Source organism: Scyliorhinus canicula, chromosome 19 (assembly GCF_902713615.1).
Source record: "Scyliorhinus canicula chromosome 19, sScyCan1.1, whole genome shotgun sequence".
Lineage (NCBI taxonomy): Eukaryota > Metazoa > Chordata > Chondrichthyes > Carcharhiniformes > Scyliorhinidae > Scyliorhinus > Scyliorhinus canicula.
In genome coordinates this window covers 104,127,167-104,143,353 of record NC_052164.1, presented here as the reverse complement: position 1 = coordinate 104,143,353, position 16,187 = coordinate 104,127,167, and the positions used below count along the sequence as shown (strand labels likewise).

The following is a 16,187-nucleotide window of genomic DNA, read 5'->3' as shown; positions in this document are numbered from 1 at the left end:
TGGATACGGTAGAATGATGGGGTGTAGATTAATGTGTTCTTAATCTAGGACAAAAGTTCGGCACAACATCGTGGGCCAAAGGGCCTGTTCTGTGCTGTATTTTTCTATGTTCTATGTTCAGAATAATCAGAAAACGTAACAAAATAATCAGCTGCCAGCACTCCACAGGATACCCAAGGTCCCATGTGAAGTTTCAGCTCAATTCTAGATCTCATTTTCCAACAAAGCAACTATTTTTCAAATTTTTGGTTTTCATCCTGTATCCCTAAGTAGCCAAACATGCCAACTCACATCTTGCATCCACTGCATATTCCTAAATTGTTAACAGCTCTCATCAGATGACACCATGTTTATTACAATGGAGAAAGTTCAATAATTTAACATTTTCATACTTGCTGCCTTTCAATTTGGCACCTTTGCATTTGACAAAACTATGTAGTGCAAATACTATAGCTCTAGATTAGAAATTTTATATACTAAAGTGCTTGACATTCAAGCCAAGTGTTGCGATTTTTAACAACTTAAACGCAGGTTCACAACCATTTTGTTTAATAAAACCACCGACTCACCAGCATTAGGGATTACAATGGGAACAAAAACAATCAACTCCTACCGTGGCTGTGACGTTTCCTCATACATTTTCTCTTTCCCTTCCTTGAAAAGGCTAATGGTCTGTTTTGTTTTCTTAAGCAAGTTCTCCATGAAGACTCTGAAATATTCGTTCTCGCCAAGGACCTCCATCTTGCTCTCGTATCGAGTCAGAATGAGACGCAAATGCTGATAAGTGTCAGGCAACAAATCCAAAATGTAGGGAGGGCTGTTCTTCAGCCCCACCTTGGGATTCTGGCACAGTCTCACCACCTATAAAGAGAAAACAAATGGACCAAGGAATGTGTAAATAAAGGAGATAGGACACACAAAAGGTAAAATAGTCTATGTTCTGGTCAACTGACAATTGATTTTTTTTTAAAGTAAGCCTTGCTCTATTATGGAAGAATGTTAGAACAGGAGGAAGATAGCCTCAGCCAATTAAGGCATGATCAGTTTCATGATAAAGTTACCATTTAGCTAATTCTTCTAGCCTTGTATTTTTTTCCAAATATTTATTCAATGTCCCAAAAAGCTATTATGGCTTCGGTTTTCAATATTCCAATTATCCTCTGCAAAACAATTTCTGCCAACATCTCCCTTTAATTTTTAAACTTATACCCGCAACTTATACCGACTTGTTGATTGGTAGAAAGTTTTCCCTATTCATCTCATCAAGACCCCCACCAGATTTAACAAGCCCCTTTTAATCTCCTCCTTTCACTAGATCGGAGCCCAGTTTCTCCAACAATATCTAGTGATCTGGAGTATTGAATACAGCTTTGGTCTCCTTATACAAGAAAGGATAAACTTGCATGCAATGGAATGCAAGATTCACTAGGCTGGATTTAATGTCACATGTACCAAGGTACAGTGAAACGTTTTGTTCTGCATACAGCTGGATCATTTCATACATGAAAAGAAAATATACAATTTAAATACACAGACACTAATCGGGCAAAACATACAGGAGTGTAGTACTGCTCAGTACAGAAGATGTGTGAAGAGATCAGATCAGTCCATAAGAGGGTAGTTTAGGAGTCTGGTAACAGCAGGCAAGAAGCTGTTTTGAATCTGTTAGTGCTTATTCCCAGACTTTCGTATCTCCTGCCCGATGGAGTTGGAAGAGTGAGTAAGCAGGGTGGGGGAGTCTTTGATTATGCTGCCCGCTTTCCAAGGCAGCGGGAGGTGTAGACAGAGTCAATGGATGAGAGGCGGGTTTGTGAGATGGATTGGGCGGTGTTCACGACTCTGTAGTTTATGGTCTTTGGCCAAGCAGTTGCCGTACCAGGCTGTGATGCAGCCAGATAGGATGCTTTCTATGGTGCATCTGTAAAAATTGGTGAGGGTCAATATGGACATGCTTAGTTTCCTGAGGAAGTATAGGCGCTGTTGTGCTCTCTTGATCGTAGCTTCAATGTAGGTGGACCAGGACAGATCGTTGGGGATGTGCACACCTAGGAATTTGAAGTTGTCAACCATCTCCACCTCGGCCCTGTTGATGCAGACGGGGTGTGTACGATATTTTGCTTCCTGAAGTCAATGACCAGCTCTTTAGTTTTGCTGACATTTAGGGAGAGATTGTTGTTGTTACGTCACTCCACTAGGTTCTCCATCTCCCTCCTGTATTCTGACTCATCGTTATTAGAGATCCAGCCCACTATGGTCAGATCATCAGCAAACTTGTAGATGGAGTTGAAGCCAAAGGGGGCCAAGTATGCAGCCTTTCAGGGCCCCGCTATTGAGGACTATTATGAATGAGGTGTTGTTGTTTATCCTCACTGATTGTGGTCTATGGGGCAGAAAGTCAAGGATGCAATTGCAGAGTGAGAAGCCAAGTCCTAGGTTTTGGAGCTTTGATTATGAGCTTGTTCCTGGGATGAAGAGTTGTGCTGTAAGGAAAGATTCCGCAAACTAGGCCTATATCCTTGTGAGCAATGATCTCATTGAAATATACAAAATTGACGTAGTAGATGATGCTCCATTCAGTAGCAGTAAATGTCCACCATCAACATCCTTGGGGTTACATTGACCAGAAACTGAACCGGACAAGCCATACAAGTATTGTGGCTACAACAGCAGCTCAGAGACTGGGAATTCTGCAGCGAGTAACTCACTTCCTGACTCCCCAAAACCTGTCATCTACAAGTCACAAGTCAGGAGCGTCATGGACTACTCACCACTTGCTTGCATAAGTGCAGCTCCAACAACACAAGGTCGGCACCATCCAGGACGATCCCAATTGCTACCCACCACCTGAAACATTCATTCCCTCTAACATCGACACACAATGACAACAATGTACACCATCTAAACGATGCACAGCAGCAACTCATCAAGGCTCCTTCAACCGCAACTGTCAAAGCTCGCAACTTCTGCCACCTAGAAGAACATGAGCAGCAGATGCATGGGAACACCACCTGCAAGTTCCCACCAAGTCACACATCATTCTGACTTGGAAATATACCACCAGAGCTTCACTGTCATTGGGTTAAAATTCTGGAACTTCTTTCCATGTGTATTCCTACAATACATGAACTGTAGCAGTTCAGCTCACCACCACCTTCTCAACGGCAACTAGGGAGGGATGACCAATAAATACTGAAATAACCAATAAAAGACACAACCCACTCATCATTTTTTTTAAATTCCCTGATGAGTCTAAAGCTAGGGGTCAGTCAATTAGGAGAGATGAAGAAACATTTCCTGTCTCAAAATGTTGTGCATCTTTGAAATTATCTACCCCAGGGGGCAGTGGGTCTCAGTTGTATGTAATAAACAGGTCAACAGATTTTTAAATATCGGGATAATGGGTGAAGGCAGAATTGAGGGAAATCAGCCACAATCCTACTTAATGGCAAAGTAAGCTCAAATGACTTTAAGGCTTACTCCTGCACCTATTATTTATTACTTTCCTCCTAAACTAGGGTACCCAAAACTGGACACAATAATTTGACTATGGCCTAACCTATAATCTGTATAGGATGAGCATTAGTACTTCTTTCTCCAACTTGTCTCCTGATCTAAGAAAGAATGGAAACATAGAAAATGGGAGCAGGATTAGGCTATTCGGCATTTCGAACCTGCTCTGCCATACATTATGATTAAGGCTGATCATCCAATCTGTCCCCCTTTCCTGCCCATATCCTTTAATCCCTTTAGCCCCAAGCCCAAATCAAACTCCTTCCTGAAAACATACGATTTTTAGGCCTCAATTGCTTTCGCTGGTAGAAAATGCCACAGGCTCTTCACTCTCTGGGTGAAGAAATTTCTCCTTGTCTCAGTCCTAAGTCCGAAATGGCTTACCCTGTATCCACAGACTATGGCCCCTGGTTCTGGACTCCCCTTCCCTGAAACATCCTTCCTGCATCTACCCTCTCTAGTTATGTTGGAATTTTATAGGTTTCTATCCGCCACCCAGCCTCATTCTTCTAAACTCCTTACGAATATAATCCTAACTGACTCAATCTAGTCTCACGAGTCAATCCCACCATCCCAGGAGTCAGTCTGGTAAACCTTTGTTGCACTCCCTCTCTAGCAAGAGAATCCATCCTCAGATAAGGAGACAAAAATGCATATAACAGTCCAGGACTAAGCACTGCCTGCTTAGTCCTCTTGCTCGGGCTGGTGGTCACCCATTTCCTTCCTGCCCGTGGAGTCTCAACCTGTAGTGTGACCGCCTCTCTATACATGCTATCCACGATACCTTCCGCTTTATGTCAGTGTCCACAGTGTCTCCAGCCACTGCTCCGGTTCTGAAACCCGGGCTTCTAGAAGTTGGAGACATTTCCTGCACACATACTGGCTTCCAACATAGAGCAGGAGGAGCAACCACAGCTTTGAACTCTTCTGCCACGAGTTTCTCCTTTAAATTAAACCTTTTGGAAGATACTTAAAATAATATCAAATGTCTCGGGCCCATCTTCTTGGTCCTGATTACTACAGAATATACCCTTTAAAAACTATAGACCCCAAAATATAGACCTTACAAATGATAAGCAATAAAAGTACTAAATATTTATCCAACCGTATTCACCCAATCGGCTACTTCCACTTGCCCTGTGACACTTTTGAATCCTGACATCAGCTCAGGGGTTTCAAACTCCAAGCTAGCACTCTGATCTCAGTCTTGCTCTTTCTCCCACCATCCGCTTGGCTACTTGCCATAGAGGGAATGCAACAAGGTTCACTAGGCTGTTACCAGGCTTGGCTAGGCTGTCCCACAAGGCGGGATTGGTTTGGTTGGGTCTGTATTCACTAGTGTTTAGAAGGAGAGGAGATCTGGTTGAAAATGTGTACAATTTTTACAGAAGGTGGCACGGTGATTGGCACTGCTGCATCACGGCGATGAGGGCCTGGGTTCGATCCCAGCCGCGGGTCGCTGTTCGTGTGGAGTTTGCACATTCCCCCAGTGTCTTTGTGAGTTTCCCCCACAACAACAAAGATGTGCAGTGTAGGTGGATTGGCTAAGCTAAGTTGCCCCTTAATTGGAAAAAAAAATTATTTTTTAAAATTCTTACAGGGCTGGACAGATTAGATGCAGGGGGATGATTTTGTTGGTTGGGAAATTTAGAACTGGGACACAACCTCAGGAGAAGTGGTAGACCATGTACATCATGGTCGATGAGGAAACATTTCTTCACTCAAAGGGTAGTGAACCTATGGAATTCTCTGCCATAGAAGGTTGTGGAGGCCAAGTCACTGAATGCATTAAAGAAAGCGATAGATAATTATTTGGATTTTAATGGCCTCAAGGATAATGGGAAGAAAGGGAAATACGCATCGACATCGAGGATTAGCCATGATCATATTGAATGGTGGACCAGATCTAAGGGCCGAAGAGTCTACTGCTGGTCCTAGTTTCTATGTTTCTGTGCAATTTATGGACTATAGCCTGATTGAATTTGTTTACCACGTTTTATGGTAAAGAATCCTTGGTCTGCTTTAGGCAACCTTCACAGCTCTTCAACGTTTCCATCAAAAGGCACCTAAGCTCCATCATGAGAACTTGATGGCAAGTCAAAAATCAGAAACAAGTTACTTTATCGTGCTGGACTTAATCACATGGAGACCAGCAGCCTCCAGGAAAAAGAAACGCAGGCTGCGTCTTCCCCATGGATGACTACAGAATCAGGTCTTCTTTGCGGGGTTGGCACTGCTGCCTACAGCACTGAGGACCCGGGTTTGATCCCAGCCACGGGTCACTGTGGGTGGAGTTTGCACATTCTCCCCATGTCTGAGTGTTTCAGCCCCACAACTCAAAAGATGTGCAGGTTAGGTAGATTGGCCACGCTAGTTGCCCCCTTAACTGGGAAAAATAAATAATTGAGTACTCAATTTATTTTATTTTTTTAAAAAGGTCTTCCATGGTGAACTGACTGAGGGCAAATGGCATCAAGACGGTAAGCACAAATGATATATGATCACCCTTAAAAAAGTCTCACGAACTTCTGCATTTCAGACTACCTCTCTTGGAAAACTCGGCAGCTCCCTGGCTAGTGTGGAGGGAAGCACTGCAATCTGGATCATGCTTCGAGGACCGTATAAACATAAAACACTCAATATCCAGCATGTCCAGAGGAAGAACCAGCTGCAGAAGTTCCTCCCACAACTACAATGGGAACTGACAGTTCTGTGAACGTCCATGCCGACCGATCCAGCATCAGACTATCCATTCATTTCTTCAAGGAACTCAGTTTGTCAGACACTACTTGACATTTTTAAATCCACTTCTGATGAAAGGTTTTAGACCTGACAATAACTGTTTCACAGTGACTTGCTGAGTATTTCCAGCATTTTCTGTTTTTATTTACAAATCCATGCTGGCTGGATTGAATTAACTTCTGATACTGAGCCATATAACCCTAGAAGATCCTGAGTTCAATCTCAAATGGAATGTTGGCCTTTATTTGCAAGGGGAATGTATTATAAATGCCGGGAAATTTTACTGCAGCTGTACAGGGCCTTAGTGAGACCACATCTGGAGTACAGTCTACAGCTTAGGTCTCCTTATTTGAAAATGATATAATTGTGTTAGCAGTTCAGAGAACATTCACAGGACTCATTCCTCGGATGAAGGGGTTGTCTTATGAGGAAAGGTTAAACAGGTTGGGTTTATACCCATTGGGGTTTAGAAGAATGAGGGGTAATCTTATTGAAACACAAGACCTCCTGAGGGAACTTGATGGGATGGATACTTGGAGAATGGTTCCTCTCGAGGAAGACTAAAACTAGAGGACACTGTTGAAAAATCAGTGGTTCTCCTTTTTTAGGACTGAGATGAGGTCATTTTTATTTTCTCAGAGGGTTGTTAGTATATGGAATTATCTTCTCCAGAAAGCAGTGGAGGCTATGTCTTGAATTTCTTCAAGGGCGAGTTAAATAGATCAGGGAGTCCAGGGTTACAGGGGTCAGAGTTATAACCACAATCAAATCAGCCATCGTCTTATCAAATGGCAGAGCAGGTTTGAAGGGTCAAATAGCCTATGTCTGCTGTGAAGTCCTATGTCCCAAGCTTATGGTGAACAAACAGATCACAACTAGGGTAATAAGGATGCCGAGATTGGTCTTAGTGTTCCCAGATTATAGTTTTGTGGGGGTGGGAACAGTGGTGGCAGGGGAAGAAGGAAACCTCCCAGAGTAGCAATTTGCCACAATTTCATAAGGGGTGCTGAAAGTCTGTTTGTTAATGGTTAATAAGTGAGGTTAATGATGACTTAACAATGAAGACCCCTTCAACTGGAGTACCGTGTACAGTTCTGGTTTCCTTGCCGAAAAGAGACACTTGCACTGGAAGCATTTCAGAGATGTTCACTCGGCTGATTCCCAGGATGAAGGGTTGTCTCATGAGGAACTGCTGAGCAGATTGGCTCAATACTCATTGGAGTTTAGAAGAACGAGAGATCTTACTGAAACATATTAGATTCTGAAGGAGGTATGACAGGGTAAATGCCGAGATGATTCCCTGTGGGAAAATCAGAACTAGGGGCACAGTTTAAAAATAAGGAGTCTCCCATTTAAGACAGTGACATGGGGGAGTGTCCTCTCTCAGAGGGTCATTAATCTTTGAAATTCCCTCATTCCAGGGGGCAATGGATGCTGGGTCATTGAATTTATTCAAGATTGAGTTAGACATATTTATGATCGTCAAGGGAGTTGAGGTTTATGACACACAGGCAGGAAAGGGGAGTTAAGGCCACAATCAGATTAGCCATGATCTTATTGAATGGCGGATCAGTCGCAATGGACCCAATGGCTTAATTCTCTCCTACTTCTTATTTCACAACCTGAATTGATTGGCTTGCTGATACATTGCCTCAACTCACAGGGAGAACAGTCCCAGAGTAAGGTAACAGCACTATTGACGCTCCCCAGCATACATCACAACCTAGCATACAACACAACCTTTAGATAAGAATTAAAACTGGTGTGTTGGAGAAGAAAGAAAAAACACCAAAGAATGAACTGAACTTCTTTGGTTTGAAAGGAAGCAAATTATAAAGAAACATTACGTCCCAATTCCACCATTGGGGAAGTGGCTAGGAGGACAAGCCACTGATATCAAGAACTTGAGACAAGTTACACTTCTACTTTTTAAACTTCCCTAGTTAGTACAAGGGAAGTGAGCTTGCAAGTTTAAATGAGGAGAAAGAGGTACTGATGATATTTTCCCATAAAGAGTTTAAATGATTGAAGCGGAGGCCATTTCACAGGAACATGCCAACATTTAAAAACAACTTAGATAGGTTATTTAAGTAAAGGAGAGTAAGAGTAAAGGGATAAGGAACTATAACGGGTATATGGGATCAAGGCAATTATGAATGCAGAAGACAACAGCCAACGAAGTGTAGATTGGTTGAACAGTATATTTTCATGTTGCAATTTCTACATAACATGGAAGGAAAATATTTCCAAATGTTAAACTATTCTTTTCCCCAGCCCTTTCAAATAAATATGCCTCTAAACCATCAGCCTCCAAAGGAGGACAAAGTTCTACTATTTCAGATTATCAAATATGCCCAAGAGGTCATTCAGGCTGATTTGAGCATTTCACATAGCCCCCTACAGATTAGCATAAAAGGGTGCAGACTAGCTCTGTACATCCAACCCATACTGCATGCACAGGATCAGAGTATTTCCCAAATACAACAAGTGTGAAAGATGAAATAATGCAATTATTAAATTATACAATGTAACACTGAATTAATAAAGTATGACTCCTGATGTCAATCAGACTCCAAATCTACACAAAAACCACCAGGGTCGGGTGAGATGCACCAAGGATACAGAGAGTCTGAATTGCCGTAGCAGTAGTCAATTTTCCAGTCTTCCTTAGATCGGGGCTGGTGCCAGAGGACTGGAGAATTGCATGTTACACCCTTGTTCAAAAATAGGGTGCAAGGATAGGTCCAGCAACTACAGGCCATTCAGTTTAACTTCATTGCTGGTTCGACCTCTAGAAAAAATAACTCAGGACAAAGTTTTTTAAAATAAATTTAGAGGACCAATTATTATTTTTTTTGAAAGGGGCAATTTAGCGTGGCCAATCCACCTAACCTGCACATCTTTGGGTTGTGGGGGTGAAACCCACGCAGACACAGGGAGAATGTGCAAACTTCACACGGACAGTGACCCGGGACCAGGATCGAACCCGGGTCCTCAGCGCCGTAGGAAGCAGTGCTAACCACTGTGCCACCACGCCACCCCAATTCAGCACAAAGTTAATAATCTCATGGACAAATAAGGAAAGTCGGCATGGATTTCTTAAGGGAAAATTGTGTTTACCTAACCAGTTTTTTTTTAAGGGGTCACAGAGGTTTGATGAGGGCAATGCTGTTGATGTGGTGCACATGGACATCCAAAAAGGTGTTTGATACAGTGCTGCATATCAAACATCTGAGCAAAGTTATAGCTCATCAAAGCACGGTAGCATTGTGGATGGCACAATCGCTTCACAGCTCCAGGGTCCCAGGTTCGATTCCAGCTTGGGTCACTGTCTGTGCGGAGTCTGCACATCCTCCCAGTGTGTGTGTGGGTTTCCTCCGGGTGCTCCGGTTTCCTCCCACAGTCCAAAGATGTGCAGGTTAGGTGGATTGGCCATGATAAATTGCCCTTAGTGTCCAAAATTGCCCTTCGTGTTAGGTGGGGTTACTGGGTTATGGGGATAGGGTGGAGGTGTTAACCTTGGGTAGGGTGCTCTTTCCAGGAGCCAGTGCAGACTCGATGGGTCGAATGGCCTCCTTCTGCACTGTAAATTCTATGTAAAACGGACAGTATAAACATGGATACAAAATTGGCTGAGCGGCAGGAAACAGTAGTGGTTGTTTTTTGGTCTGGAGGAAGGTTTGTAGTGGATTTCCCATGGATCAGTGTTGGGACACTTGCCTTTCTGTAATGTTTTGAATGGATTGTTCACCAGAGGTCCTGGAGCTCACACCAGCACTGCTTTGTCCAGCCGTGGACTTTCCTGCGAAGCCCTCTCCAACTGATTGAGAGATCCTGGCCTGTTTGGGTCTCTGTCCCTCGCTTCCTAGGTCCACAGTTCTTCACACACTCCTGTTGCTTGCATCAGCGACAAAACGAGGAAGCTCTCCTCAGTAATTTTGTGCCCAGAGTACATGACGTCAGTGTACCAGGTGTGACCTGCTCTCTGCGCCGCTTCTGGTGGGCGGCGTTCTGCCCCACTGGGCTCAGGCCTGCGCTCTGCTACAACCGGCTGAGGGAGCACACATATGTGGGACGGCAAGCATTCTTGACAGCCGGCCGCGGTCACATTCTTTACAGCCAGCATTTTAAAAGCCAGTCACTGCCGTTGGCCATTTCTTCCCACAATCGGGAATGCTGCAACTGATTGCTCCAAGACCGTCCCAACACCTGCCCACGACCCACCTATTGGTCACGACTGAGTTCGAAAATTACTGAATTAAACGGCCCAAAACATAGGCAGACAGGCCTACCAAGAAAGGTGGGCTCCACTGAAGAATGCAAGGGGCCGTGAGGATGGTTCAAGATGGAGTCGGAGACTTCTGAAAATTGAAACGTGGAGGGAAAATCTTTCTACAAACTGCCTGTGGATGCGGCTTTGGGGCGATTTAGAGGCACCAACGGCTTCCTGGCCAGCTGCACTATTCAGCCACAGCAGGGAGCCCATATGATATCAGAAAGATCCTTGCGGCAGCAGGGACTTTTTGCTGAATCATAGAACAGTACAGCACAGAACAGGCCCTTCGGCCCTCGATGTTGTGCCGAGCATTGTCCGAAACCAAGATCAAGCTATCCCACTCCCTGTCATTCTGGTGTGTTCCATGTGCCTATCTAACAACCGCCCAAAAGTTCCTAAAGTGTCCGACTCCACCATCACAGCAGGCAGCCCATTCCACATCTCAACCACTCTGAGCAAAGAACCCACCTCAGACATCTCCCCCACATCTCCCACCCTGAATCCTATAGTTATGCCCCCCTGTAACAGCCACATCTACCTGAGGAAACAGTCTCCGAATGTAACTCTAACTGACTAGATCTGCCTTATCTTTCCAGATTGACCAACCTGGCTATGTTTCCATATACTTGGAGGATACTCAGCCTATGGAGAAAGATCATGCTCATTACTCTTGTATAATCTAAAATTTTAATTCTAATTAGCATTAGAAAACCTTAGGAATAGCTTGCCTTATAACAGGAAACTGTAACATTATTGAATGCATTAACCTTAGATTACTGTACCTTCGAAACAGAAATCAATTTCCTGAACAAAATATCCACAGTCCATATCTTGCTAAAAGAAAACTGCCCATAACACTGCCCAGAATCACACTTAACACGAGGACAAATTGCAAAGCAAAACTCCTCTTGGAATTCTGTTGTTATCTTCCCTTATTATGGACCCTGAAAAGATGGCCTGAACCGCCTATTCGGAAATCAGAAGCATAAATAAGGTTGAGGGAGCTAGGGCTTTTCTCTTTGGAGCGGGGTAGGATGGGACACGACTTGATGCAGAGGGAGAATTCCTTGAATCCTTTCTTAAATTGATCCATTAATCTGTTCTCATCTCGGGCATTCTTGGCATAGAGGACATTTTCCCATTCTGAAAGAACTGAAAATATTTCTTGGAAGTTTTGGGTATCAGCTTGTCTTATTACTTTATGGACGTCTTCTTGTCCTCTAATGGACACTATCCTTTCCAGGTAGACCATCCATCTACCATCATCTGGGTAGATCATGCAGAAGGTGTCTGCCTGTAGGAGCTCTGCTATCAGTCCCTATATTACCCTAACTGATTTCCTGCTGTTAAACCTGACCCTGTCTCCGACAACAACACGAGAGGCAGAAGCATATTGGGGACTGACCTGCTTGTTAGGTGAATTGGGCGTTCTGAATTCTCCCTCTGTGTACCCAAACAGGCACCAGAGTTTGGCAATTTTCACAGTAACTTCATTGCAGTGTCAATGTAAGCCTACTTGTGACAATAATAAAGATTATTATTGAAATCAGACCAAAGACTTTCACTTTTCTCTGTTTGGGTCAGAATATCATGTTTTGTAAAAGAGATTTGAATATCTAGCCCTAATAATCCTCCATTTTTTTTTCCACACAGGTTTTGGTAAAATAATTCCCCTTTACTTGTAAAGTCATCAGATGAAGAACAGAACACCCTGCATAACAAACCATATTTAGTTGCAATGCTTAAGCAATGTTTCGAACTACTTCCACCACTGCCAAAGAAATCAGTAACATGCTTCAGCTCTGTGCTAGGTGTAGCCAGAGTTGACCCCAAACTTTGTGTTGGTGATGAAATGCTTCTTTTGCTTAAATAAATTCTGTTCTCTGCCAGTAGATGCATGTTCAAATCTTTGGTAAAACTGAGATCCATTATTGGGATTTTCTCTTTGCAAAGCTTGCAGAAGGCATGCTATGTATTCTCTCCATCAAAAAAACTACATAATCCTACTGATTTGCATGCTTCAGTTGATGCAGTTACAGCCATAACTAATTTTCCTTTCTGCCTGCACTAAAGATACTTTTACTTCTTCTATCTCTTTAATTTTACACGTACAACACTCTCTCTAAAATGACTAACCAAAGTCACCAAAAATCTTCTAAATCTCTCGTTGTCTTTCCAATTCACCATTGATTCAATCTGCCACTTGATACGTTGTACTAATTGCAGTGGGCAAGTGGGAGGAAGGGGAAATGACACTAAAATAATACTTTGTTAAGCACAGGTGCTCAACAAAGTCTAAAGTGTTTTAATTGTTTAGTGAACCTCACTCTGCAGGATTTCTGCAAACCCCAAATCCTAGGATTTTTAAGCTCCACAACGTTAAACCTCTTTGGGATCCCAGGGTTCTAAGAATTAATGTAAATTCGAAGAATGCCCTTTCTCTCAAAAATCTAAGTGAAAGCTTTTGGCTAAAACAGATTGGTAGATCACGTAGATATGGTTAATCCACCCCAAATCATCACCCACTAAAATACAACTTTATTCCATTGTATAAAGGATGTCAAACCGTGGAGTTTATATTTTAGGTTACAGCGGTCCACCAGCATCAATGGTTGGAGAAACAGTCTCCAACAACTTGCACTTATGCAGCATCATTAACATGGTACAACAACGCAAGGCATTTCACAGGATCTGAAAAGATTTTATTTTTGCATTAATTAATCCAGTTTTTGGTTTAATCTTCAGAAGTCCAACCTATTGACACTCACCGGGGGCAGTGTACCAAATTATAAAATGTTTTATTGCTAATAGAAAATATTAACTAGCTCACCTGAACAGCTATTTCCTTTGGTTACAGAATGTTCCAGTTAATTACAGCCTCAGGTTCTTTTTTTTTTTAAATAATTTTTATTGAAAAATTTTGAATTTATACAACAACAATGCACCATAGTAAAATACCAAAAATAACAATAATATTAACAATCATAAACATTCGCCCCACCTCCATGAACAACACAGCATTTTAACAACAACGCAAATTAACATAATATAAAGTTACAACCCCCCCGGGTTGCTGCTGCTATTGACCAAGTAACCTATCTTTGAGCCAGGAAGTCCAGAAAAGGCTGCCATCGTTTATAGAACCCTTGTATTGATCCTCTCAGGGCAAATTTGACCCTTTCCAATTTTATAAATCCCGCCATGTCACTGATCCAGGTCTCCACGCTTGGGGGGCCTTGCATCCTTCCACTGTAGCAGAATCCTTTGTCGGGCTACTAGGGACGCAAAGGCCAGGACACCGGCCTCTTTCGCCTCCTGCACTCCCGGCTCTACCGCAACTCCAAATATCGCGAGTCCCCACCCTGGTTTGACCCTGGATCCAACCACCCTCGACACCGTCCCCGCCACCCCCCTTCCAGAATTGTTCCAGTGCTGGGCATGCCCAGAACATATGGGCGTGGTTCGCTGGACTCCCCGAACATCTGGTGCATCTGTCCTCACCCCCAAAGAACCTACTCATCCTAGTCCCGGACATGTGGGCCCGGTGCAGCACCTTAAATTGGATGAGACTAAGCCTCGCACATGAGGAGGAAGAGTTGACTCTCTCCAAGGCATCCGCCCAAGTCCCGTCCTCTATCTGCTCCCCAAGTTCCTCCTCCCATTTAGCCTTCAGCTCCTCCACTGACGACTCCTCCCCCTCCTGCATTACCTTATACAGTAGTCCCCCTTTATAACGCGGGTGTTGGGGTCCAAGACAGCCACCCGCGTTGTATCCGAGCTGCGGATATCCATGATGGGGGTTTTAAATTTATTTAAAAATCTATGCATGCGCTTCCCATTGTGAGTCTACGGGGGGGCGGGGGGAGAGGTCAGACCCCCGTAGACTCACAATGGGAAGCGCTAGCATAGATTTTTAAATAAATTTAAAACCCCCATCGTGGATCCAATTAAAATTTCAGCGGCCGGCTCACTTTGATCCGGAGAAGGAAGCTGCTCTCACTGAAATCAGCCGGCCGCTGAAATTGACACTGCCCGCTGCTCTCTCCCTCCAATCCAACTTTTAAGTTTTAATGTTTCTGATTGGAGGGAGAGAGCAGCGGCAGTGTCAATTTCTTTTTTTTCCCTCCGGCTTGCCCCCTCTCCCCCCACATCCTCCAACTAGACCCCTCTCCCCCCACACCCTCCGACTCGCCCCCTCTCCCCCCACACCCTCCGGCTCGCCCCCTCTGCCCCCACACCTTCCGGCTCGCCCCCTCCCCACACCCTCCGGCTCGCCCCCCCTCCCCCCACATCCTCCAACTAGACCCCTCTCTCCCCCCCCCCCACACCCTCCGGCTCGCCCCCTCTCCCCCCACACCCTCCGGCTCGCCCCCTCTCCCTCCCAACACCCTCCAGCTCGCCCCCTCTCCCCCCACACCCTCCGGCTCGCCCCCCTCTCCCCCTCTCCCCCACACCCTCCTGCTCTCCCCCACAGCGTCCAGCTCGCCCCCTCTCCCCCCACACCTTCCGGCTCGCTCCCGCTCCCCCTCTCCCCCACACCCTCCTGCTCTCCCCACAGCGTCCAGCTCGCCCCCTGTCCCCCCACACCATCCGGCTCGCCCCCCTCCCCACACCCTCCGGCTCGCCCCCTCCCCCCCCCTCCTCCCCCGTCCCCCAACACCCGCAGGTCCACCCTCTCTCCCCCACACCCCCAGGGGGGTCTCCCCCACCCCCACGGGGGGGTCTCCCCCACACCCCCAGGGGGGGGGTCTCCCCCACACCCCCAGGGGGGGGTCTCCCCCACACCCCCAGGGGGGGGTCTCCCCCCACACCCCCAGGGGGGGGTCTCCCCCACACCCCCAGGGGGGGGTCTCCCCCACCCCCGCCCCCTCCTCCTCTCCCCCCCCCAACACCCGCCCCCTCCTCCTCTCCCCCCCCCCCCAACACCCGCCCCCCTCCTCTCCCCCCCCCAACACCCGCCCCCCTCCTCTCCCCCCCCCAACACCCGCCCCCCTCCTCTCCCCCCCCTCAACACCCGCCCCCCTCCTCTCCCCCCCTCAACACCCGCCCCCCTCCTCTCCCCCCCTCAACACCCGCCCCCCTCCTCTCCCCCCCCTCAACACCCGCCCCCCTCCTCTCCCCCCCTCAACACCCGCCCCCCTCCTCTCCCCCCTCAACACCCGCCCCCCTCCTCTCCCCCCTCCACACCCGCCCCCCCCTCTCCCCCCCACACCCGCCCCCCCTCCTCTCCCCCCCAACACCCGCCCCCCCTACACCCGCCCCCCCTCTTCTCCCCCCTACACCCGCCCCCCCCTCTTCTCCCCCCCAACACCCGCCCCCCCCTCTTCTCTCCCCCCCCCCCAACACCCGCCCCCCCCTCTTCTCTCCCCCCCCCCCCAACACCCGCCCCCCCTCTTCTCTCCCCCCCAACACCCGCCCCCCCTCTTCTCTCCCCCCCAACCCCCCGCCCCCCCTTCTCCCCCCCCCCCCCCCCCCCTCCTCCCCCCAACCCCCGCCCCCCCTCTTCTCCCCCCCAACACCCGCCCCTTCTCCCCCCAACACCCGCCCCCCCTCTTCTCCCCCCCAACACCCGCCCCCCCTCTTCTCCCCCCCCCCAACACCCACCCCCCCCTACACCCGCCCCCCCCTCTTCGCCCCCCCCTACACCCGCCCCCCCCTC

At 46.7% G+C, this 16,187-nt stretch overlaps 1 protein-coding gene and 1 long non-coding RNA gene across 2 annotated transcripts in view; one reads left to right on the top strand and one right to left on the bottom strand.

Annotated features, from left to right (window-relative positions):
* The window catches only part of cbl (Cbl proto-oncogene, E3 ubiquitin protein ligase), a 163,429-nt gene extending 162,547 nt beyond the window's left edge, over positions 1–882 (bottom strand). The window contains exon 1 of the mRNA XM_038778675.1: positions 614–882. Within this exon, the coding sequence (XP_038634603.1) occupies positions 614–741 (128 nt within the window). The 5' untranslated portion in view covers positions 742–882. The remainder of the gene's footprint in view (positions 1–613) is intronic.
* Positions 700–12,808, top strand: LOC119953956. Its single transcript, XR_005458149.1, has 3 exons — positions 700–923; positions 5,948–5,990; positions 12,182–12,808. It is a non-coding gene; the product is annotated as an uncharacterized LOC119953956 (long non-coding RNA).
* Positions 12,809–16,187: the final 3,379 nt, after the last annotated feature.